Raw genomic sequence first — 26,981 nt, 5'->3', positions numbered from 1 at the left:
GCCTCGGCCCCCTTGCACTGTGAAGGAAGCCGCAGAGGCCCTCGCTGTGTTGGAAGAATTTTGTTGGGACACTCCAGACAGCATGCGAGCTTCTAAGCACCTGGAAGGACTTCGTAAAATAGTATCCGTGCGGGTTTCTGCTCGAAAGCAGACGAGCATCCTCGATTACTTTGCGCAGTAAAGGTTTGTTGATGAAGGTTGTGCATTTATTGTTTTTGTTGTCCGCTCGATAATTCGGACATTCGGTTAATTCGGACATAATTCACGGTCCCTAAAAGTCTGAATTAATGAGCTTTTGCTGTACAACCACTTGACCAGGGAATAATAAACAGCATCAAGTGTACATACCGCAAGCGGGTCATCGAAAGGCCACTGCTGAACATTGAGCTCCACAGAGAGACGAAAATCGACGTGTTCATAGCCTTGGAGATGCTTTCGCCGTCGTTGGAGGCAACAAATAGGGAGAGCGTGGCCGAGTGTTTCAGGAAGGTGGGATAGAAGGAGAGCGTTTCTTGGAATGAAGAAGCGGAGTGCAGAGCAAATGACGGTGATGAAAGTATGGCATACACAACAGATGTCGTTGACTCGTGGCAGCTGCTCTGCGATCAGGGAGGTGCTCCAAGTGACGTGACACTCGAGGACTTTGTCTTCACTGATGCTTGCGCTGTGACAACTGAAGAGCTGGACGATGACGCAATAATCCAGAGCGTCACAGATACAGAAATGCAGGACGACGACTAGGACGAAGAACTTCAGGTGGCAAGCAGCATAGCTACACCGAGGCAAGTCACGAATGCGCTGCATCTCTTACGCACGTATGCGGGCGCGCACCTGCAAGAGCAAGCCTTAGCAGCCCTGTCAACCTACGAGTGCCTTATAACCCCGATGCTTATTAAAAAGAGGCAGATGAAGCTGACAGAGTTCTTCGCTTCCACCTGAGTTGCATAGAATTGCTCTGCGGGAAGTTAAATAAAATATTCCAGCGTTCGTGAATCAACGTCGTCATTGCTGTACTCAGCGCGGTATCATCCGATGGCTGCGAGCGTTAAGCGCACTAATGGTGAGTGGTAGCCTCATGGATCCACCAAGTTAATAGTACTTCCAATTTTTTTCAAAAGGATATTCAAGTTGATAGCTTTGGTATGCGCATTAATTTTTTTCTTCGCGCCACGGGTTGCCATGTTTTCGTGAAAGGAAATTTTTTTTTTTTTAGTGATGACAAATCATGATGATGATGGCACTGATGGCCACATCTAGTGGCAGCTATGAACACTAGGCACGGCGCTTGCTGCAGACCTGCTCTTCACCGTACGCGTAATGAAGAAAAATTCATTCGTACTTGCTGGCTATCGGGTATCACGCTCTTGGTTGTGTTATTAGTTCTGGGGTTTATTGGTTATACAGTTAAACCTGGATGTAACGAACCTATATGTAATGGATTCCTGGATTTAACGAAGTTTTGAATTCCCCAACGCTGCCCCCATTGAAGCCCATGTATCTTCGACCTTGATGTAACGAACGCGTTGCGGCGGTTAGCCTTGATGTAACGAACTCCCAAAGCTGATCAGTCATTACGTTTTGCACTTTTAAGGAAAATTCGGCCGAAGAAATGCTCTAGATTATTGAATATTAATATTGTAAGGAGCCAGCAGCTACGCGAACGCCAGGGATTGCCGCGACCGAGCAAAGTTAGCGATGATGATGATGATGGCGGCAACTAGCGCCGCTCCGTGCCTAACGTAGCAGTCTTTTCAGGCTGTGCTTGTCTAGCGTGACGCCAGGTGGCATTGGTATCGGCAGCTGATTTCTCTTTCAGATTTATTTTGTTTCGTATGGATTTGAGGACAAGCATTCTTATTTAGTGATTTTTATTTGTTTCAACGGCTTAGACGCACTTATGTGTAAGAATTCACTTGAAAAGCAACGCTGATAGCCGGTTCTTTCATTGCCAGGGCGCGGGAAGGGAGAGGGACGATGACGAACGACACTCCATGACGAACGACATGCGTCACTTTTTTTTCTTTCTCTATGGATGCGTTGCATTCGCCATTTTGAGTGTTGTCCTGCGTTCTGCACGTGTGCGTGTGTCAACTGTGCCCCGGTACTGGTTTGTCCGACTTGTTTTGGAGGTGCTAGGCCTGCCTGTCGGTGTGTAGTCGTGCGTCTCCGCTTCTAACTACGTCGTCGGTTGGTCGTGATGAGTTCTGCTGCCAGAAAACGAAAAGTTCTGTCTTTTGAAGACAAACTCGCAATTTTAAATGCTGTCTCCGCGGGCGAGAAGAAGAAGGACGTGGCCGTCCGTTTCAGCATTCCAGCGAGCACACTATCAACGATTTTGAGTGCGGAACACAGCATCAGAAACGCAGTGGAGTCGGGAACAAGCTCGAAGAAAAAAAAGACTGAAGCTGTCCACATACACTGATGTGGACAAGGCAGTGTTCACGTGGTTTTTGGACATGAGAGCCAGAAATGTACCCATAAGTGGTGCGATCTTGCAACAGAAGGCAAAGGATTTTGCGTGTATCTTGGGCCATGATGATTTCAAGGCAAGCAACGGGTGGCTGCAGGGATTTAAGAGCCGGCATGGTGTCGTCGGAAGAGTAATCAGCGGCGAATCTGCCTCCGCAGACAGCGATGCTGCTGCTTCGTGGGTGGCTGACGAGCTGCCTGGAATCCCGAGTCGCTTCGAGGCGGCTGATGTCTACAATGCCGACGAGACGGCTCTATTTTATCAGATGCTTCCGGGCCGCACGCTAGCGTTAAAAGGCGATGACTGCCGCGGTGGAAAGCAGAGCAAGCTCCGCATAACGATTCTGCTGTGTGCCAACCTCGACGGCACAGACAAGCGAGTCCCGCTAGTTGTCGGCAAAAGTGCCCGTCCCAGGTGTTTTAAGGGGACGAAGCGTATGCCCGTGAAGTATGTGGCGAATTCCAAAGCTTGGATGACTCGGCCAATATTTTCTGAGTGGTTGAAGGAATTTAACCAGGACGTCAAGCGGCAAGGCCGTCAAGTTTGCCTACTGCTGGACAATTGCTCGGCGCACCACGTCGAGGGCCTGCAGCTGTCGAACATCGAACTGCATTACTTCCCGGCCAACTGCACGTCTCTAATACAGCCCCTGGACAAAGGGGTCATTAACAGTTTTAAATGCTGTTACCGGCGCCGACTAATCCAGAAGATACTTCTCGACATCCGTCTGGAACGGGAGATGAAGATCGACATTTATCAAGCAGTCGAGATGCTTGCTGCCTCCTGGCAAGAGGTCAGGGCAGAAGTTATCGCGAATTGCTTTTTAAAGGCCGGAATAGCCAAAAACGCACGAGCTGGTGCCGAAGAGGAGGAGGAGGAAGACCTTTCTACTCCGTCCGATGTGGCCGAAGCGTGGAACGAGCTATGCACTAACGGTGGTGTACCCGACGACGTTGAACTGACTGACTTTTTGTTAACCGACAACGCCGCCGTGGCTACAGAAGAAATGTCTGATGCAGCAGTAGCTGAAAGCGTGCAAAATCCCGATGGCAGTGATGATGGTGCCTGTGAGGCAGATCCGTGTGACGTGCCTTCTGCAAAGGAGGTGATGAACGCAATGGACGTTATGCGCCGTTTCGTCGGCTCGCTCGATGATGAAGGAGCTCTACACGATTTAGCTTCTTTGGAGCGGCGTGTCGTGCCGTCACTTGTGCCGAAGAAGCAAGCGGAAATTACGCAGTTTTTTGGTGTAAAATAAATGCTTGAAGGGTGAGTTCACCTTCGCGGATATATTGAGATATTTGGTTTCGTTTCTGCATCATTCGTACGAGCCTTCACGCGAAACCTGCATGTAACGAAAACCTGCATGTAACGAAAAATTGCGAGCTTTTGTCAACTTCGTTATATCCAGGTTTAACTGTATTTGTAATTTTGCTATTTACAAGGTTCCATAAGCCAGGAGTGTTCCAAGAACATGCATCTTTATTTGGATTGCTGAAACATGCGAACCTCAACTTAACGAAACTCGTGATTTAACGAAATTTTAGGCTGCAAATTGAACTTCGTTATATCGAGGTTCGGCTGTATACGAGTGCTGTATGAACTGTCTACAAGGGTCCTTTATCAGGCATTTTAGATTTAGTCCCAATGTCCTCTTGTTTATGGTACAATAAAACAATAAAACTGATACTGATAGCATTCCCGTCAAGAACATTTTCCTGACGCCAACGTTTGTAATCAACAACACAAAAAATGACCCACTAGAGTTATCCTCATTTTTTACCAGTTCTTACGTTCCCGGAGAACACGATTTTTCGGCACCAACGTTCAATAGGCCGCCAAACTGTGATCGCTTTGTGACAGCCTGATGAAGAAGATGTTTTAAGATTAGTTTGAAGAAGATGACGCTCTTCACACTGCGCGCTGTCTACCATCTTGTCAGCTGCTACAGTTATTATTATATCCTGTAAATATGTTTCTTACCTTTTTTACTTCCGTAACATTTTTGGTGGAGGTTGCAGGCTCAATATCAAGACGGATTTACGCAGCGGGCGCTACTTGGCTGCATCTGCAATGCCAGCTCAAGGTGAGAATGCTTCGGGCACGTTGGCACCCATGCCCACCTTTATTCTGGCACAAATGCGTGACCCAGGAACTTCCTCCGGCATCGACAACACTGATGTTGAAGACTGGATTCATCTATATGAATGGGTGAGTGCCAGCAACCACTGGGACCAGGCCATCATGCTAGCTAATTTGATATTTTACCTCACGGGAGTGGCGTGCGTCTTGTTTCAGACTCACGAGGAGGAACTTACCAGTTGGGACATTTGTAAACAGAAGCTCAAGGATTTGTTTGCCAATCCTGTTGGATGTCAGTGCACCGCCCAAAAAAACACTGACATGTGCACCGAGTCCCATCTCACGTACATCGAGGACGTGCTCGCTTACAACCATCAACCGCAAGCTATTAATGCGAATAGGTGTGGACAGGAAAGTGTCTAGTAGAGCTGTAATCAGGGCCAGTTGGCCACACGTTTGGCTAAAGACACTGTTACCGTATTTACTTGCACAATGATTTCACTCGCATAATGATCGCACCCTTGAATATTGTCCTCAAAATTCGATTTTTCTTTCCCGTGTAATGATCGCACCCTGAACTTGCTGCAGCGATATGTCATGTGCCAAGTCTAGCTAATGATGATCGCACTTACTATCTGTCGAATGCTACGCGAACGACTCTTCAAGACACACCCAGCGGTCTGCACGAGCCAAACATTCTTCAGCCGACGCCCCCATTTTATTCCTTTCATCACTTTCCACACTTCTATGAAGAAAAAAAAAAGCTACAACCAAACTTGCCTTCGCTTTATTATTTGTAGGCTTTATAAAGGTTGTGGTCAACAAAACAACAACAAAAAAGGCACCTTTCGTTTCTTCTCGTCTGCACTTGTTGGCACGCAACAAATCTCGAGCAGAAACGATAGTAGCCACATTTACACCGATACGTTAGAAGTGTACCCTATCCATACACAGACACTTGTAACATAGCTAAGATATGAGTAGTGAAGGCAAATGCAACAGTTTCCATAGTATACCTGCCATGTGTTTCTATGTCACTGGCAGCTAAGCACGCCCACCTTGTTTCTGTCCCCTCAAACTAGACATGACTATGTTATTGCCACAGGCTTGCCAATATTAACAATATTATTCATTACTGATACGCAAGAAACTGTTACAGTGCACGTAAAGTACTCACAAAAGGAAAGAAAATCACGTTCGGCACGTTCGGCTTGCTCCGCTGGCCACCATTTTTGTTTTGGTGTCCCGCACTGTTGGAGTGGCAGCTGCCTGTTTGTTGACCTGCTGTCATCTTGCAGCAAATGCCGGATGAAAAAAATGTTCTTTTCGCTGGAAATTTACGCCCATAATGATCGCACCCCTGAATTTGCGGCAATTTTGCTTACAAAAAAGTGTGATCATTATGCGAGTAGATATTGTGTTCACTGGACAAAATCGGATAAGGCACACAACACAAAGAGCATGTGTGTTGTTGTGTGCCTCGTCCTGTTTTACCTCAGTGAATATCAGCGTGTTTATCCAAACTACTATATTAAGCTTTCAAAACCTGTTGGAATCTACAGTGCAGCCCACTTATAACGATATCACATATAACAATATATCGGTTATAATAATGATTTGACTTCAGAGTATCAATTTATGCATCAGGGCTATGAGGAAAAAATGCATAATGACATGTTATTCAATGCATATCGGATACAACAATCAAAATTCTACCTTTTGAGCAGTGTTTTCCATGCAGAATAATCGTCAAATTTGCTTTGCAAAGCTCCCCTTAACCGAGATGGGGCAAAAAGGTTGTCTGCGCGAGTTCATATCTGCCGCCATTACCGCGCAGCGTGTCCCTCCAGCGCGCCAATTGCAAAAACCACGCAGAGCATCGCAAGATGGCGCGGCGTGCCACAAGATGGCACCAGCTGCTTCGCATCTGCGCCACCGGCGAGCGTCCAGATAGGGAAAAAAAAGCAAGAAGCGGACTGCAGCTGCGCTCCCTTTCTACAATCTCTCTCTCTTTCTCAGGAAGTGTGGAAATGCACTGACAAAGCACAGCTATGTCGCTTGGGACGAAGTTGCAAATTTTGCAAGACTCGCGCAGTCAATGATACGGACGATTCTGAAAACCCAGAGTGCCACAATCATGAAGGCTAGAACCAGTGACCATGCCAATGAATGGAACCAGCGGGCTTTGTGCACTATGGCAGAACCTCCATGTGTGAAAACAACACGGTGGCAGCAGCTGACATTGCCAAACTGTGGGAGCACGTCGCTACTGGCGATAAAATAGGTGGTGCTTCAATGGAGAAGTTTCTGAGTGCAGATAGCGCTGCCTCATTCTGCAAAGAATCTCCGACGGGATGATCGTTGTTGCAACAGCTGGTGGCATTGTACGATGGAGGCGACGAGACGAGATTGACAGTGGCCCGTCTTTGAAACTGACCCCAATGTTCACGCGAAGTGCACTGTCGTCGATAGAGGCGCTCATTTATTTCATGCACGTGAACTTACAGCCGCCACTGTTTGTGCAGCTGCTGGACGTAATGCACACTTCGGTTGTGAACCTGAAACTTTCGCGAAAGCAAGTGCAGAATCTGATTATTTCCGCACGCCTAACACTTCACACGCTGTTTATAGGTACAGTCAAACCTCGATATATTGAATTATTGCGTATAACGAACACTTTCTATATCACGTGGAAAATCGCATGCATTTCTTATTTTTTATTTCGAACGGGGCTGGATGCAAAATGGATATATCGAACTCCGGCGCCCCAGACCAAGTGCACTCTGTTGACAGGAGGCGAGCTTTCCCGCAAAAATTTCGAAGATAGCGGTGGCACGATGGGTGTTCCAGACTGCTGCGTACGACAGCTGCCCACATCGGTTGCGTTGAGGGCGCCATTTGAACGTAGCGGCGTACGCACACTGGCCGTGGCTTGGCCAGGTTTGCTATTTTGACGTCAATGACATGTGCGTCTTGGTGCTGCCGCTTGTGCTACGCCAGTCGTTGTTAGTGTGTGTGTGGCTTAGGCCTGTCGTGGTTGGTGTGATGGCTGCAAACGCGAAAAAGTGGATGTCCCTGACATTTGCTGCGAAATTGGAAGTGATACAGCGCGTTGAAAATGGAGAAAAGAAGTCGAGCGTCACCGAAGCTTTCAACATCCCAAGAAGCACTTTGAGCACTCTGCTGAAAAACAAGAGTGACATAAAGGCCAAGGCGGAACAGAACCAGCACTCAGGCGTGCGGCGGGTGCGCAAAGCTGCCTTTGAAGACGTTGAGAAGGCGCTGTACATATAGTTTATCGACGTAAGGGCCCGGAATATTCCTTTATCAGGAGCAATGCTACAGCAGAAGGCCAAGAACTTTGTGTTCATTCTCGGCGCCGAGAACTTTAACGCCAGCAGCAGTTGGCTGCAACATTTTAAGGCCCGCTTTAACATTGTCGGGAAGACAGTCGCGGGGGAAAGTGAGGACGCCAATGAAGGCAAAATCAAGAAGTGGCTTGAACAAGAGTGGCCTCAGATTCTCGCCAAGTATGAGCCCAATCAGATATTTAATGCTGACGAAACGGGCCTGTAATGCTTCCACGACAAACGCTCGACAACCGTGGAGACAAGCGCCACGGCAGCAAGCAAGGCAAGGCACGTATCACAGTTCTGTTGGCTGCTAATATGGACGGAAGCACGAAGCTGCAGCCGCTTATCATAGGCAAGTTTCGAACCCCGAGGTGCATGCACAACTGCCCCAGTGTTCCAGTTACATATGCCTGGAACAAGAAATCGTGGATGACTCGGGATATATTCCAAAAATGGTTGAAGGTATGGGACTCTGAGCTGGCGCGTCAAGGCCGGAAGGTTTGCCTCATCGTCGACAATTGCACAGCACACCACAGATGTCCAGCTGAGCAGTATTGAAATTAATTTTTGCCGCCAAACACAACGTCGAAGCTGCAGCCATTGGACCAAGGCATTATCCGCGCTTTCAAGTCCATTTATAGGCGTCGGCTGATCGACATTTTGCTACTCAAGCTACGGATGGGCCAAGAGCTAAAGATAGACCTTTTGGGTGCCATTCAAATGCTGAAAGCCTCGTGGGACAACGTCAACCAGTCGACAATAGTTCACTGCTTTCGGCATGCGGGTTTCGTGAGCCGCATTGAAGAAGCTTCCGAGGAAGCAACCGAAGGTTTGACGTTGGATGGCACAGAGGAAGAATGCCAGCTCGAAGAAACCTGGAGCCAGTCGGAGCGCTTTGTCGGTGCTGAGCCACACAGCATGTGCATTGAGGACTTCGTTGGCGGTGACGGCAGCACCGGAACAGTGGCGGAGTTAACACGTGGAGATCGCGGCAGAAGTGACTGCTGAGCGGCCAAACGAAAACGCTGCCGAGGCTGATCCAGCAAGCGCTGATGTTGCCCCGCTCCCGACTGCAACTGAGGCTGTAGCTGCTTTGACCGTAGTACGCCGCTACTGTGGCGCAATAGAAGGCACTGGACTGTCTCTTGTGGACCGTTTGGACTAAGTTGAGGACGCCGTGGCCAAGCACACGGTTGCCAATATGAAGAAGGCTTTGCTGCTTCAGTACTTTCAGCAAACGAAATAAATACTTTGTTTGAAGCTTCATGTGAGTATCTATTGCGCCACGATTGGTTCATTGATTGATTTGTGCTAGTTTTTTACGTGTTTTCTATGTGATTTTATATATCGAATTCTGGCTATATCGAACTATTTTGCGATCACCGCGCTGTTCGGTATATCGAGGTTCGACTGTATAAATAAACATCTTATTTTTTACAGCCTTCTTTCTACAATGTCAATTCTTTATTGTAAGTGGCAAATTTGGTTTTGGAGCTACGAAGTTATGTTCGGCAGCATTTTCTGTTTCTTTTTTTTTTTTTTGATGGCAGTCCAGATATAGGGATGATCGGTTATAACAACAGGATTTTTTGTTCTTCTTGAAGGCTAAAGCCCATCAGAGCGATTTTGTGCACGATGGCGACGGGCAATGGCTCCAAGCGATGAAACGGGCTGTCACTTGAACAGATCGCTCGGTCTTGCAGCTCGATTACTCGGTTCTGGATATCTAGAATTCGTCGCTCATCGCCCGGAAGTGCTATGAGCGAATAGTGAATAGCGCGAAGCCGGAACTGAAGGTACGTCACTGAATTACTACTGATTGTCGCATGGAACGAGCAAACGACAGAATTTTTTTATATGTAAGAATAAGAACTTCCTGCAAGACCATAAGAAATATTTTATGCTCCTTTTTACAGTAACATACATCAACTTAAGTTAATAAGGCGCACGTCATGCTAGTTTCGACGCATATTTGCTGCCTGGTGCTGCGCTCGGCAATACCGGAGAGACGTCGCTCGAAATCGTCGCTCGCATTGGGTACGACTAGTATGCGACGAGTGAATGCAACAGTCATCTCCACCACATCGCTTGTTGCTGTCGCGCGCAAGATCGCTTGCATGGGGTTTATGCTCAATATCATTTTATGTGGATTGCACTGTACAGGGATAGAGACCAATACAAGCCATGTGTATTCTGAGTGGCTTTGGTGTACAAGAGACCAGTTTGTAGCACAGATGCAAAATTTCGTTAGTGAATGCACTCGGAAGATCACTGCTGTACAATAGTTTCCAGTCACTAGTCGCTAAATAAGGATGCATAGTCTCAGATTATGAATTTGTCCCAATGTAGGCAAAGAAATTTATTATTTCGCAAGTGAAATTTAATCTCTCGGTCTTGCCCTTGGACAGTTAGCGCATACTTTTGTTATATACCACAGAGTAAGTAAGTTCAGGACTTACCGTACAATTCTGGCTTGACCTCGCAACCTGTTCCGTGTAGTGCTGCCCCGAATGTATATTCCAGTTTCTTCGAGAAGCGGGATGCGCTGCACAGTAAATCATAAATTTTAGAATACGGAAATATTGCAGGTCATTTACATCTTCATTAAACCAAACAGATATCTTTCCGACATTTAAGTGTGCGTGGGAACCCATAATTATCCTACTCGTCACAGCTACAGCCTTTAACCCTCCACACTAAGCCCTAAGCTTATATTTTAAACAGTACAGATCATCTTCTGAGTAGACCTCCACAGCCATGGTACAATTTCTGCACGACACAGGACTAGATTCGAGACTGACTCAAGTATGCTGGTGCATTAATGCGTGGCATTTGTCTCACCATCATTCATGTCATCATCATGCTTCATCCCTCTTCGATGCCCATGTTCCCCTTCCTCAGCACAGAGTAGAAGTTTGGAAAGCACAAGCACAGGCCTACCTATCTGCCTTCTTAGAAATAAAATCCTTCCAGCTTCACGTTATATCTTTTGCCTCTTCTTTCTGTCCTCATCATCATCCATCTTGTTCACCTCTCTTTGTTTCTTCCCCTTTCCAGGGCATAGTAGCTGGCTAAAAGAATCTACAATCTCTCTATATGAGCGGCAACACAGTGCCTGTGGTTGAGAGAGCCCCCAGACTGCACAGCAGCACCGACGTATTAAAAATGAGGGAACTAAACACTGTTCCAATCACTGGTAGTTATTAAACCAATTTTCTTTCTGTCGGTGCTGCCATGTAGTCTTGGAGCCTCTTTGGAGCCATGGCATTGTGCTGCAGCTAACATTGAACGAGACTGTGCTTCAGACCGACCTCTCAGCGCTTCTTAGCATTACCAGGGCGTCTACCAAGTTGACATTTCGAAATTCCCCGAGTTTTCCAGGTTTTCCCTGAGCACCTTTGCGAAATTTCCTGAATGAGCCAGAACTTATGTCATAGCCAGAACTTTATGTCAATAGGTTGACACCATGTTGCCCGATGCTGTCACTCTCTCGTAAGCATGTTGAAACAAAAAAAATGACTTAATCCAGTTTGAATAGCAAGGAGCATGATGATGTTTGAGGTTTAATGGCGCAAGGGCCAGGTATGGCCAAAGAGCGCCATGCTGCTGGTAATGAATATGTAGTGGTCTGATGGGTTCTGTGAATTCAATGTGACATGGCTGTAAAGAGGCCTAAAAGAGTTGGTGTAAATTGCATAAAATCTACACGTAATAAAATTATAGCAATGATTAATGATGTTTACTATGATCACTAAAATGCATTAAGAAAGAATGATGCATTATATAAAATATGCGAGATGCTGAATTGCGTAGAGCACTACCGCCTCACCAGAGCCCTTGAAACACAAGGGCCTAGAGGCATGTGCTATTCAAACAGCCTCTCCCCGCATCTACCACAGGTTGGACGCTCGTTTCCGGTGAGTAAAAAGTTATGTGTGCCAAATGTGTGTCCTATTCTTAGACGACAGAATAGGACATCTGTCTGGTGTGATTTTGTTACAGGAGGCCAGAAACCTAATTGTGGCTTTATTATATGCAGCTTATTATTTGTTTCCAGGTCTCACAAGCATTGCCAGTAGTTTCGCAGTTTCCTTCTTAAGAAAGGCTTTAGGTCTGTGACAGGGACCGAAGCTGTAGGATTAACAGCATGCAACGAAATCGATGTGGCCGTCTGGTCTGCTAGAATGCTAGCCTCGATGCCTCTATGTCCAGGCACCCAGCATATAATCACATGTTGATTAGATATATATGCTTTACACAGGACGAAATAGTGTTCATTAATTACCGGATTTTTGTGGTTACAGAATGACCATCAAGGCCTTCACAACACTAAGGGAGTCCGTATAAATAACTGATTTCTGGAGTTTAGATTTCTTTATATGCTTTACAGCCGACAACAGTGCGTAAGCCTCAGCCGTAAAGATACTAGTTTCCGGACGCAGTACATCGGTTTCCAAGAAGGATGGACCGACGGCTGCATAGGACACCCCGTCGTGTGAATTCGATGCCTCTGCGTAGAACTCCGTGCAGATGTGTTTGTACTGGAGTTCCCAGAAATGCATTTGGATTTCAATCTCTGGAGCGTGCTTTATAACTTGCATGAAGGTTAAATCGCATTGTATCATCTGCCACTCCCAAGGAGGTAGAAGCTTTGCTGAAGGTATTAGGACATCCATTTCAGCGCTAAGCTCCCTCACACGCAGCGAGAAAGGTTGTGTTACGGAGGGACAATTACGAGAGTGTAGCATATGTCATATCGTTAACGGTATTAAAACATGGATGTTGAGGATTAGAGTGTACTTTCAGAAAATATGTTTGGCTGATGTATGTTCTCTGCAGGTGAAGTGACCACTCATTTGATTCTACATATAAGCTTTGTATGGGACTTGTTCTGAAAGTGTCAGTGGCCAGTCGGATTCCTAGATGGTGGACTGGGTCTAGCATCTTTAGCGCGCTCGGAGCGGCAGAGTGATAAATCACGGCACCATAGTCCAATCGTGTTTGGATGAGGTTCTTGTTGAGATTCATTAAACCCTTCCTGTCACTGCCCCATGAAGTCTGGGATAGAAGTTTCATTATGTTCATTGTTTTTAGACATATTTCTTTAAGATGTTTAAGGTGGGGGACGAAAGTTAGTCTATAGTCAAGTATAACACCTAGAAATTTGTGTTCTTTGTTTACAGGTATCTGTTGTCCACACAGTTTTAAGCAAGGATCTGGGATCGGGCCTATTTTTCTTGTAAAAAGAACACAAGAACTTTTGTTAGGATTGATCGTAAATCCATTTTTGTCTGCCCGCTTTGACACTTTGTTCAGGCCATGCTGTACCTGTCTCTCGCACACTGCGAGGTTACAGGATTTGAAAGCTATTTGAATGTCATCCACATACACAGAATAAAAGATGGTAATGGCCGGTGGTAATGAAGCACGAAGCGTGTTCATCTTCACGATAAAGAGCGTGCAGCTGAGCACGCCTCCTTGGGGTACACCCGTTTCTTGCGTAAAATGACATGAAAGTACATTGCCGACTTTTACCTGGAAGGTACGATTGGACAGATAGCTTTCTATTAGGTTAAGCATATTACCATGAATGCCCCCCATTTCTGACAAGTCTCTTAAGATTCCGTAACGCCACGTTGTGTCATACGCCTTTTCCATATCGAGGAATGTGGATAAGAAAAACTGTTTGTGTACAAATGTGTGCCGTATATTTCCTTCAACCCGTACGAGATCATCGGTTGTGGAGCGCCCTTTTCGGAAGCCGCACTGATAGGGATCAAGCATTAGGCTCATTTCAAGGAAATGGATGAGGCGCCGAATAATCATTTCTTCAAATACCTTACAAAGGCAACTTGTGAGGGCGATCGGGCAGTAACTTTCCACTAAGGAAGGATCTTTGCCTTGTTTCAAAACAGGAACCACAATGGCTTCTTTCCATGCAGTTGGAAGGTATCGTGCAGTCCAAATGGCGTTGAAAATTGTGAGTAGTGTAACTTGGGTGTCATTGTGTAGGTTTTTGATCATTTCATACATGATTCTGTCCGATCCCGGTGCAGAGCTCTTCGATGTGCTCAAGGCAGCTCTCAACTCGGCAATATTAAAAGGACAGTTGTACGGTTCATTCTGTGGACATTTTCTTATGAGTGGCTTACTTTCTTCTATTTGTTTATATTTCAGAAAGGATTTCGAATAATGGTTTGAACTTGACACGCTCTCAAAGTGTTCCCCAAGTGAGTCTGCCTGATCTTGCAGTGTATCGCCCTGTGTGTTTACCAGAGGGAGTGAATATGTTTGCCGCCCTCTAATCCTATTAAACCTGTTCCAGGCTTTGGCCTCATCTGTAAACGAGTAATTACTCAATAAAAAACTTCTGCCAGCTTTCTTTTCTGGCGTGTCGGCGGGTTCTCCTGCCTTGGGACTTTACTATTCTAAAGTTGACAAGATTCTCTGCAGTGGGAGAAGCGCGTAGCAACCCCCACGCCTTGTTCCGGTTTTTACGGGCGATCCTACATTCATCGTTCCACCACGGGACACGCCGTCTGCATACTAAGCCGCTTAGTTCAGATATGCATTTATATGCAGCATTCATAATGAAGGCTGTAAAATACTCCACAGCAGCATCAATTCCTAAAGAAGTCATGTGATTCTATGGGATACTAGTGAGAGTTCGGAATTTCTCCTAATCAGCTGTGTTGATCTTCCACTTAGGATCCTGTGGTGGATATTGGTTTTCTTTATATGTTTTTAGCAGTATGGGGAAGTGGTCGCTCCTGTAAGGATTGTTCATAACTTCCCATGCGAGTTCAGGCAGTATAGACGGGGAAACTATGCTGAAATCAATTGAGGAAAAGGTTCTGTTTGCAAGACAGTCCAAAATCAAGAAAGAGGCTGACAGATGGAATAGCACACTGTGGTATAAAGTTTGTAAATAGGGATAAGGTGCCTCAGAAAGGCTGGCCAACATTTCGATAGGAGGACCTATCTTCGTCAAAGGCGGCCTCGTCATCCTCGGCATGTTAGTTTTAAACGGTTAGTGTAGTGACGTCACGTGCGGGTGTTGCCGCTCGTGGCTGGTTTTAAAGGGAGAGACTTCAGAGGAAACGAGTGCTGTCGTCCGATGTCTGTGAGACATCGTACGACAGCTCACAGACGTCGGACTAATATGTTATATGTGACTAATATTTTTATTTGAGCACGCTCTAGAATTGATGAGGCAGACAGTCTGAAGCAGGACTGCTTCCTGTTTAGAAGCCTTTGTGAAAATTACGGCATTCAGAGTTCACAGTAAAATAAGGGCCAGTAGCTCCGAGACATGCGAAAGTGTCGTGTCTCCTGACACCCGTCTACAGTCAAACCCACTTCTGATGATACCGGTTTGAACAATATATCGGTTGTAACAATGGGAAGTTGCTGCACCGTCAACTTTTGTATGTTTTCCATGGTGAAATAACCTGCTTACCACAATGCCCCGATGCCGCATTATCGGTTATAACGATGAAGTCTGGCTACTGAGTGTCTATGCTAAAAGGTAGTAAATGCAAAATCCTTGAAAAGAAAGAAGAAAACGAGAAATTCAAGCCACTACACGATGGCCCACTGCTCCAACAGCAGCCACATGCTCACTTTTCAGCCTTCTCCATGTGCCTCTCCTGTCACCCTTCTGCTCCTCCGAAACACAAATGGACCCCGCCAACTGTACTGCTCGCATGGTGTTCACTGGCTCCTCATTCAGCGCAGTTCTGCAAACAGCTTAATGGTGCACATTCGTCTTTGTTGGTTGCGTTGAAATCATTCCTGGCCACGTGGTTTCTCAGCCTCGCTTGACTCAGTGCCGAAATGGAAGATGGCTGATCCGCCCACTGATCACCGGCAGTGCACGACCTTGCCAATGAAAAGAAAGTGCATGGCTACAGATTTGGAAACTAAGTGTTTCTAAGCGATGAGGCGATCGTCGTAAACGTGCTTGCATCAAACAGCAATGGTGATGACAGCGACGACGGCAGCGATGACGTGGTAGGGCAGGCTGCCTAACCGCTGTCCTCACAGGAAGCCTGGCAGATGATTCAGTCCCTCCAGGGCTTCGTTTTCGCGAGGACCCTTCCGCTGCACTACGTGGAGCATCTGGATACCTTGGAGAAGGAAGGTGGGAGGCTTCACGTAAAGCATGCAAGGATGACGGACATGGGCTTTCCTCGTGCAAGACAGGGAGAAGTACATGGCGAGATGCTTGTGGTGATCTCTCTACAGCATTTCTTCTGGATTTCTCAGGCTGGCCGGCTGCCGCAGCAGCCCTCTTACAATTTTTAATTAAAGGCCCTTTCTGGGGCCACTAAAGCGATGTGCCTTGGTGGTGCTCGCATATCGCTTGCCACCCGTGACACCTCTTTGCAGTTGTTATAGCAGCACCATTCTTTAGCGCCGACAGCTGCAGCTTGTTACATGCAATCGGAGCGCCAAGGAAACAGTTAAACAAGTGAACACTATCAGCAGCTGGATGGAGGAAGGTGGTGGGGAGGGGCACTGGCCTCCCCGCCATTAGTTTTTTCACATCAGCTCTGCCATCCCCCTATTCAGATTTTTTTTCATGCAACCCGGTTATAACAATTATCGGTTATAACAATCTAATTTTCATGGCACTTGAATATTGTTATAAGTGGTTTTGAGCGTGTTCCGAAGATTGCCAAGACGTTTAGTTAGGATGGGCTCTCTGCAGCAAGCAGCACGTGTTACGATGGGATAGGCGAGACTCGGCTAGGTGACTGGCCAAGGACTTCCGGTGTTGAGCGATCGGGCAGTGACGAGACTCTCTCCCCATGTCCATAATTATCTGCCAACTTCGTCCTTGATGCCTTTTATGCGCAGCCCTCCCCCTTCTCGTATCCATCACCCTACAGCCCTTCTTAAAATTATTTTCCCTGAGTAACTGTCGCACTCTTCAACATTCTCTAGGTTGTTGAACTGCGTGTTGGCCCTTAACATCTCTATATTTCTGTTTCTGCGTGGAATTCAAGGCCATTCACCTCCCCCGGCCGAGCACCGCCGTCCTTAATATATTTTGTCATGTGCAAATCAGCAGTGTGTAGATCTTTCTTTCATGTCCCATTTATTTTTGCCCTGTTTTCATTTTTAACGCTGCGTACAAACTTGCCTAACAGCAAGGTCTTCTCAAGTTCATTAACATAATGAAAGTCAGAGACAAGGGAAAGAAAAACTAAGAAAAAAAAGGGGGAGGGGTGTATTTCTTCTGCGTAGCATGGTAGATGATTCGGTCAAGTACCAGAAATGAGAAGCTCGTCAACAACATGAAGGCCTAGCGGGGACCAACAATGTCCCCAAGTTTTATGTACGCGCTCGTCCCATCTTTATCTGTGTGTGAAATTTTTAGCTCTGATCCCACCTCAGCGGTTACGATTAACACAATCCAGAATGAGATAGACACGCACCATGAGTGGGGCCACAATGGTCTGTGCATGGGAGGGGGAATTGCTCTCCCATGACACCCCCCCATAGCCTTCAGTCCACCACTAGCCCTCGCCTTAATTTCACTTTCACCCATGCCGCTCTTTCAGAGCCCACTTCCAGAAACTTTCTGTTACGTGGGAAAGTGGGAAAGCGGAGGTGGGGGTTCAACAACCCCCCATTGGCTATGGCAATGAAACCAGTATTGCTTTAAGTGGGTTCGACTGTATTGTGTTTCACACTGGTTTTATTTAGCAAAAGAAAGCCCCTTTACACGCATATTTTGAGCTCCCTGTCCTGCCCCGCAGCAGTCTGTCGGCACACGTGTGAGCAGCCAGCAGTGTCGGCATAATACGACAACCCACATGAAACCGGAAACTCAACGACAGGCACATGAGAAGTCTTGTGTGCTCACGCATAGACAAATCTCCAAACTGCATGCATGAACGCGCTTATCCAAGATGATCTGCGTGCGTTCCAGTGGTTAATAGGTTCAATCTTCGCGCATGCACTCGTGCTAGGGCGGTATTGTTATGAGATCACTTTTGAAAATAGTTTTGCTTTTGCAAGACTCGGCACTGGACTCGTCGAAGTACGTAGGGGATAGCACTCCTGGTACTGTACGAAGTTAGCAAGTTCGACACAGTGCCAAGAAAGCTCCTCGGTTTGATGATGGGAGTAGGCACTACTGAGAGAAAACACAGAGAGAAAGCTTGATGAGACGGCAATAAAGTAGTGAAGGCGGCTGAGCGAAGTGAACAGGAGGAAGGGAAATGAACGATAAGAGAGCAGTGAACATGAGGAAAGTAAAAAGGAGGTTAGGAGGGAGCCAGGAAATGTGCTCGAGCTTTCCGCATGCAAAAGGGTGCTCTTGCCTTCCTGATAGAGGCAATGGTGCAGCACCAGAGCTGCCGGAAGCTGGCGGCAATTCTCACACGTCCGGGCTCAAATTTGCGCATGTTGTATTATGAGATGGCACGTACATAATCTTGTGTCATATAGTCATGGTTTTACAGCTAAGCTGTGTACCTCTACCGTCCAAGGAAATTTTCGTGGCATCGTGGTAAGCAAAAAAACTCCCCATACATGGGCCGATCCCGAAGATAGCGCAATGCAGGGCCGGCCCGGGATGGAGATGAAGCAGGCATTAGAGAGTTTTAGAATTGGGGGCCCAAGCGGCTTGGGGACCCAAGAAAATTGCGCGCCACAAGTGCGCGTGCGCAGAACCCAAGCCAGTCTTGGGTTCTTGCGCTCGCGTTAACCCAAGACCCAAGAATCGAAAACTAGCGTGGGCCCCCAAGCCGTCTTGGGCCGCCCTCGCGGGTGACAGCGATGGCGTACAGCAGATGGTCACAGAGCAAACTTTATTTACTTCAACTGATTTTCGCCATTTCACGCTGGTGAACTCGCAGTTTTTCGCAGCGCGTCACAAGAAAACACCAACTAAGAGCACTTGGCTTCGATTGGCTTTGCTTGGCTTAGAATCGCACACTTAATTCGTAATGCTAACCAGTACTAACACAGTTTCTTACATTTTATTTTTCGTTCTTTTTGCCCAAAAATGCATTCTATTTGTTTTCACTTGTAAGAAATGAGGTTCATTTTTTTTTCCTTTCAAGCACCTTTCTATTTTCAACACTGCGGCGCCCCGAGCGCTCAACCCAACGCTGTCTGCATTCGACCCAATCCTCAAACTCTGCTGCTCACCTAGACCCAAGAGCAACCGACGCAACGCGGCTTGGGGGCCCAGAGCCTTGCGCCCCCAATTCTAAAACTCTCTATTAACTCTTTCGTTATGGCAGAAAAGTGGCTAATTTAGAGTGCTTCCAGAAAAATTTTTTTTTCTCTTGAACACTGAAAAGCATTTACCATTGCTATGCAGCAAATCGTAGCTTATTGGTGCGGCTTTTTATATAAGCACAGACTGTGCTGCGAGATTTAGAATTGTTCACATTTTATTTGTCAAATAAACAAAATAATGTGCACATAAAAGTATAAGCAAAGAGAAATCGGTGACTGTGCTTAGCCAGAAAATTATTTTGAGAATTCTGAAATATACAAACTGTTACTAGGCCCCTTAGCTATGCTTTCAATATATATCAATCCCAGTACACAACGTATTGCATTTATCGAGGCCCATCAATCTAGCGGCGTTGACGGCTGTGCCACTCGGCGAAGCAGTCCCGTGAGGGCAAGAAGCAAAGGTATATTTCACAAGTGGAGCACATGACGTTTCTGTTCTGTGACTTTGTTTTTTGATAGCAGATATTGCAATTTCTCCTCTTCTTCATTTTTTTTTGGTTGGTGACAAATGGGGTCCAAGGGCGAGAAGGGGGGTGAGAAAGGAGCATGACCTTGTGCGACTTCATCATACTCGAATATCTGCTGAATCAGTTCTTGCCTAAATGCAAGCTGGTCAAAGCAGGTGCTTCGAGAAAGTTCTCCAACTGTTGGGTTGTCTTTTCGGTGCTGCTGGAACAGTATGAAACTGTTCACGCAGGCGATGTCCACACAGTGAAAAAACAGCGTCTTCCACCGACGTACGCATTTTCCGAGGACGTTGTATGTGGCAATTATTTGATCTGATTTCTCCACGCCTAACATCCCGGCATTGTAGTCGTGGACAAGGAGTGGCTTTCGGATGACTCTCAGAGCCCATTGGCGCCCCCTTTTCTCTCTTCTCTTGGCAGGCACATGCTCATTTGCTGTGTGCATCGTGCTCATCAAGTTTACAGCACGCCGGTCCTTCCAGTGCATGTAAAGGATGTTGCTGTCATGAATCCATCTGACATCTCCACGCTCTGCGCTTTTTTCCCCATGATGAGTCTTTCAATTCAATTCGAAAGCAGTGACGATATTTGCGTGTTGTTCCGCATGCAAGAGTTTTGTGCTCGAGGAGGTGTTCAAAAAGTTTTTTTGAAGTGTAGAAGTTGTCCATATAAACTCTGTAGCTTTGATCAAGGTACTTTGTACAAAGCTTGTTAACGACGTCAAAGGCTAAGCCATGCGGTCCTGGTGCCTCACGCTTGCCAGTATACACCGAAAATTGAAGGGTGTATCCAGTTCTTGAATCCGCCAGCACCCAGAGTTTATATCCAAATTTCGTCACCTTGTCTCGGGTGTATTGCCTTATACCTGATCAAGCGTTCGGCAACGGCGAGGTCACGCTGTGGTTGAAACGAATTAGCAGATTCTTGATTGATGTGATCCAGAAGCCAGGATACCCTCCAAGTCTTTCCAACAGATGCTGCAGCTGCCAAGTCCTCCAGGTCCCCTACACTTAGGAATGACAGCAACGCGAAAAAACGGTCCCTTAGCATAATATTTCGTGGGAGAAGATTACTGAATATTCCTGTTGATCGCCAGTATAAGTGCAGTCGTGGCACTTCAACAGCTCCCATGTAGATGATTATCCCAATAAGTCTGAGCATCTCCAGTGGGGTGACTTCCTCCCAAGAGCCGTAACGTCGAGAGTATGTCGGTCAGTCCAAAATATGCATCCAGGCATATTTATTTGTGTTCTCACACAAAGTCTTGATCACCTCTGTAGTAAAAAACAAGAGGAAAAAATCCAGCGCTCTTGAGAATCGACGAGCATCGCTCCGCCACACTGCTCCGTAATGGGGACATGGGCACCGGGCTGTCTCGTGGACGAAAACTCGATACGGCGCGGTGTACTTGGTAAAATATCCTGGCGGTAAGTTGTTGAGACCCTAAACACAAAAATAAAACTGCATCCGTCAAATCTGAACCACGATTTTGTATAATACAGCGCGAAGTCAAAAAACGAAACCTACCTGTGAGCACCTGTTGATGTTAGGGGGGAGGGGGGGATGCCATTCTCGCGGAACTCGAAACCACCTTCGGTTCAAATTTCACTTGCTGCGGCTCCGCACGCAGACAACAAAAAAACAAAAACGAAACTGACAGAGGAGTTCTAAATGAATCCGCCAGATGGGGCTAGTTGTCTGTAGCACAGCAGTTTAAAATTTTGCGGGAGATTCAAAGTCATCGGAACTCTGTGCCCGATGGGCTATAGAGTTAAGCACTCCCCATAGTGGGCTGATTCCGAAGATAGTGCAATGCCAGGCCAACCCGCGGCTTAGGTGCAGTTTGGCATTAAGATGCCCACACACACAGCTTCGCTGTTCATCCTTCCAGAGTGGAAGGGCACCGAGATTTTTGATGCATTGTTCCTACAAGTAGTTCACTGGAACTGCAGTATTCCGTCATAATACCTGGGATGTCGCAAAATCGGGGGACGTATAACTGGTCTTTATTTTTTGTAGACATTATTTAGAATGTATTTGTGGACTTTTCGTGTAGTTTGTGCCCAACTTTTCGAAGCCCTAAATTAAGAAAAAAAAGAAAGTAAGCAAACTACGAGATTAAATACGGCACTTCTTTCTGTCCACTTAAAATGTTTGAATGCTTCTCACCTCTGCTTTCTTTCGTTGAACCCGGTTACAGTAGACTTCTGTTAATTCAGCTCCAGTTAATACGATCCCGACCAAGAGTCCCAGCCAGTGCTATTTAGGAAGTGCTTGCAAAAGTTTTGCGAAATTTGCTAACCTTCTTTCAAAGCCCAAGATCAGAAAAAAAAAATAATGTGCAAATTACCTACGCAAGTAAGCCCGGTACTTCTTTCTGTCGAGTTAAACTGTTTGAATGCTTATACCCTCTGCTTTTTTTTCTTGTAAGCCGGTTACAGTAGACTTCCGTTAATTCATCTCCAGCAAATTCGATCACGACCTAAGGTCCCGGACATTGCCCATGGGCCCAAATTTTTTTTATTTCAATCCTACTATTGGCCTTCGCCGGGTAAAGCACGCACCTGACCCCTATAGTGACCCCAATAAGAACCCATTTAGTGGCAGCACCTGTCCCGGCGGAGTTTAGGAAACAGTGAATGCATTGAACCCACGTCACCTTTCGTCAAAAACGCCTACTGTCGGCTCACCCTAGGAAGGTTTACAAGCAATAACCATAGCTCACCAATGTCTCATTACAGTATTTACCTGACTCTAACGTGCGCCTTTATTGTTTTTTAAAGAAAGCTAAAGCCACCCTCGCAACAATGGTATGATTTACTGCATGACACGGCTGTATTGTGGCGGAGCTCATTTTTAGAAAACGAAACTGTGTGGCAAAGCCGACTTTAGCAAACGAGCCACCTTTGTGCAACAATTCTTGCTAAAAAATCAAGTACGTGTTAGATTTCTACTTCGTTCAGGGGCTTTAATGTCATTCCTGTGTTAGTTTTCTGCTTTGGAGACACAGCAAGTGGATGCGCCTCTGATGTGGGAGTGTGTTAGAATTGGGGAAATACTACAAAATGAATTGTGATGTTTTGGTGTCTTTACTGCATCTTGTTTAATTTGACCCACTGGGTAACTCGATCAATTTCATCGGTCTCATCAGGGTTGAATAAACAAAGGTGGACTGTGTAACAATTATTGATTATAATAACAGGATTTTCTTGGCACTCGGATATTGTTTTAAATGGTTAGACCCTAACGAAGTACCAATTTTACCGACTTTGTTATATTGAGGTTTAAATGCAATACACAGCCAATGATACAGGAGTTGTCATAGTGTTCCACACAATGACAGAAAGACTAGTGCAATGGTGGCATGCAACGTGAAGTTAAGTGGCACTACCACAACTGGTGCAATGCAGTTTGTGCTGGTCAAACATTGGTCGTCGACACAGCAGAAGGATGCAATTTTTTGTGTGTTTAATTTTATGATACCTGTTTAATTTTCAGTGGCTAGGGCATTTCGAAATGCCTGGCCAATAAAAAGAGGTGAACCATATTTCATCATCATCATCATCAAGCCAGAAGATGCCTGAATGGCGAAGGAAAAACATACAAGGAGTGTGCAGCAACCCTGAGTCTCACATTGCTCTGCAATAAAGGAGAGTGACCAAACTTCTTGTGGGGACACTGCTATCCTTGCAAGGTGCAAACAACAGAGACAGTAATTGAGGTCCTTTACATGAGCAGTAAGAGATAAGTGCATCAGCCTATCACTGCCTGCAAAGGAGACATCTTCTTTAGAATAAGAGGTTTTACGATGGCATGGGACTTTGTTTCATTTGTGCTCTCATGCTTTGTTATCTTGTATGAGAACATATATGCATCTGTTTGGCATGATTGAACTTTGGTTGTGAGTAATGCAATGTCACGAGTTTTCATCTGGTGACTGTCATGATGCCTAGCTACACCACACATAGCAGATGCAGAAACAATAGCTTGGCGGCATGGTTTATGTCGCTGCGACATCTATACTGTTAGCATAAACACACGCTTCTGCTGGGCTCAGCTTTGAGGGATTCAGCACACTAGCCTAGTGCACCTACTCCTCGTCACAGTAGCAGATGGGGTGAGAAGCTTAAAAAATGTCACCTCATGTTGCCAAGTGAGTTGCTCACCATCACAGCAACTATGACCGAGCCAGGACGTCAGCCAGATCAGCCCATCCAGCTCCAGTCCTCACAAGGCTCAAGCTTCACCACCGAACAATGGCACACCTGCAAGCAAAGGTAGGAGCGCTTTCAAACAACCAGCAGTCTTACCCAGCCATCATAGACTGATCAAGTTAACTCATTCATATGCATCACGGATGAGAAAGCTGAAGCTGTCATCATGAGACTTTTCCTTACACCAGCAAATACAAAGAAAGGCAAAATCATCAATGCCTTAACTGCCACTTTGCCATAAAAAAAGAAATACCTATCTATGAGAGCACTCTTCAACCAGCGAGTACAAGATGAAGGTGAATGGACAACAGACTTCATCACAGCGCTGTGCTCCTAGGCAACTGGCGCAACAACAGAAACTTGAAATAATATCTGACGGACTTGTCATTGACATACGTATCTCTGTTTTCTATGAGGTTAGTGCAGTGCACACCATGTTTGGACCCCTCCCCCCTTTTTGTATATTTACTGTATGTTGCTTCAATAAACTTCATTTGGTAGTGCAGCACTCGCCTGGGCTGTTCTTTCTCCCCTTTATCCACATACTTTTACGCTGCTTGGAACTTTCTTAAATATGAACGCATAACAAGTCGCCCAACCTTTGGTGCTTCTGAAAAAAAAAAGGGGGGGGCCATTTCTGGTGTCGAAACTGGGGAAAAAGAAATAAAAAATGCACCATTACAGACTGCCGAAAGTGACACGTGACTTAGAATGTGCGGCTATTCGGCATGACCTCATGAGATTAGGGTGGGTACATGCAGCTGTCTACGACATACTCAAGAATCCTGGGACTTGCGTCATAGCCGCTAGCGTCGCCAGGTGCATGAATTATCTGCTTGGGTGCTCTTTAGAGCCTTCTAATAAGGAAATTATGTAACTACCAACGTTGCGACATTGCCAAGATTTCTGTGGTGTATACTACTCCTTAATGACGAATTAGGGAAAGGTTAAATTTCATTGCAGTTGGCATTTAAGTGGAAGTGGCTGAACGAGCTTGATGACCCGTCTTGCTGGCACTTCAGAAACACTCAGAATGTCAAGTGTATTCCAAAACACATTAAATGCTGCTGATATTCATACAGTGGTTTGCACACGAAACTCACAGACAAAGGAAAATACTAGACGACATGAGCGCAAACTCTCCAATGGTAATTTTACTTAAGAAACATTATTTAAGGGGAGACACTGGGGTGTGATTTTTTAATTTTTGTCCTATACATATGAAATTTTCAGGCAAGGTATACTTTAGCCTGCTAGAAGCATATATGCAATCTATTTATTCATATTTTATGTTGGTTTTGAGATAATACCTCCTGAAAATCAATTTGCCCAACTTTTCAACAATTTTACCACAGAACATCAGAGAAAAATTTATTTGTGCACATTCTAGAACAATCAGAGATCACAATTAGACTATCACTGTAATTTTAGCTCTACTGTTACAAAAGTTATTGCCATATCTAATGTGGTGGTTATGAAGCTGAAAATTCTTATCTGTTGTATTGCCACATAAAAAATTCTAGCATAAGGGATATCACACGTTATTAGTTTTATTGTGCGTAGAAACTCATAAGCTTTTGAATGCAACAAGAATAATTTAAATTGCACTATTACATCGAAAGATAATATGGGCAACAGCACGTGTCATAGGAGAAATGCAGCTTTTCAGAAAACGCAATACGAAGTTCCAGGACATGATCTAGATTTATTCTTAGCATTAAAGCAAGAAATTCCAAGTCCACCTTGCACTAGAAGCCACAAGACACATAATCACTATCGCTCTCTTTCATGCGCCTCTTCTTTATGGCATGCATGAACTTTTCTGCTCTGGAGTGCTTCTTGTCAGGCGCCACAAGCCAGTGCTGGTCTTTTTCAGCACATCTTTGAACTGCTGTGCTGCCTTGGCTCAAGTGCAGCTCCTTCAAGATGGCCTCAGAGGCATGTTTCTTCGTTTCTTCACAACATTAAACCTGGTGATTGCTTCAGCAAGAGCAGTTTCCACTGTGATAACCGAGGCATGTTTGCTTTTAGGCACAAGTGACCAGATTACCAAATGGAGGCTCTCATTTGCATTTTGAGTTTTCCCTCTGACAGCGGCTCAAGAACTTTCGGTCAGGGAGGCAAGTATACACTGGCAGGAGGGCTTTGGCAACACATTCAGGAAGGTTGCAGCGATGCTTAGGTGGAGCTCACTGCCTTGCCACAGCCTTGTTGTATGTGCACCATGATTCTTCGCCCTTTGGGCACCGTGAATGATTTGGCTTTGCATCGGTAGAAGTGACATGGTAATAAGTGGCAAGGACAGCATTCTCCATCTCATCAATATGCCCTTGGTGTTCCTTGAGTGCCCAGCCATAATAATTTGTGCGCTTTGCCACAAGCTCACCTGTGAGCTTTCCGTTGCCACCAAGGCTTGGCCTACCTTGTCCCTTATTTTTCTGCAGGAGGTTTTGGAGTGCAGCACCCATCCATTTGTGCACATGATTTACAGAATCCTCCGTCGAAATTTCCACATAGCCATATACCTTCTCCTCCTGGAGGCTGTTGAAAGCACGACTATTGCCGTCACACAACATAGTTGTGTATCCGAGTCCATGTTTCTCCAATGACCGACCAAACAGAATTTTCGCAGCCTCACCCTCCATTTCGCCAGGCTTGCACGAAGTGCTTTTTTTGGCATTTATGTTGAACTCGCCATTCACTATATTCAGGGTCATCATCCTTGGGGCCGAGCTCGCATCCCAGGCAGAAGTTGGACAGAACTTGAAAGTCCAGCACTTAGCCAGAAAAAATTTCTATAACACTTCCCACACAAATTTGTGACAGGTCTCCACGAGTCAGCCAAGTACCGTCAAACGAAACTTCTACGTTTCCAGGATTCCCAAAGTTCAGTTCAGAATAAGTAGACTTCACAGCTGCCGCGCACTTGCTCATAACACCCGTGGATGCGTTCAGGGCGGCGGGGTTCATCTTATCTTTTACATAGTCTTGGTATGAATTTGGTATGCATACCACAAGAGGAAATGTTGAGAGCCATTAAAATATCATTGAGTAGTCCGTCCGTTGCCTGTGCTCCTAACAGCACGAGCCATGAGCACATTCACCTCGAAAGGGTTGCAGGTCGTATCCCCGC

The 26,981-nt window shown here is 45.9% G+C and overlaps 1 protein-coding gene and 1 pseudogene across 6 annotated transcripts in view; both read right to left on the bottom strand.

The window, feature by feature from the left end:
* Nucleotides 1-26,981, bottom strand: part of LOC135909812 (THAP domain-containing protein 11-like) — a 96,436-nt gene that overhangs the window by 41,682 nt on the left and 27,773 nt on the right. For 2 of the 6 annotated variants that reach the window (XR_010566811.2, XR_010566808.2), the window contains exons 5-6: nucleotides 23,775-23,899; nucleotides 10,019-10,450 (exon numbers count right to left, since the gene is read on the bottom strand). Coding sequence is in view for 1 of the 6 variants with exons in the window: in XM_065441866.2 (XP_065297938.1) it covers nucleotides 23,840-23,899 (60 nt within the window). In the remaining 5 variants the exon portion in view is untranslated. Of the gene's footprint in view, nucleotides 1-10,018; nucleotides 10,451-23,774; nucleotides 23,900-26,981 lie in introns of those variants that run through there. The other 4 variants (XR_010566812.2, XM_065441866.2, XR_010566810.2 and 1 more) reach the window with 3 other exon arrangements.
* LOC139059405 (piggyBac transposable element-derived protein 4-like) lies at nucleotides 19,358-21,173 on the bottom strand (annotated as a pseudogene).

Source organism: Dermacentor albipictus, chromosome 1 (assembly GCF_038994185.2).
Source record: "Dermacentor albipictus isolate Rhodes 1998 colony chromosome 1, USDA_Dalb.pri_finalv2, whole genome shotgun sequence".
Lineage (NCBI taxonomy): Eukaryota > Metazoa > Arthropoda > Arachnida > Ixodida > Ixodidae > Dermacentor > Dermacentor albipictus.
The sequence above is the reverse complement of the archived record's forward strand: the minus strand, read 5'-3'. Positions and strand labels throughout refer to the sequence as shown.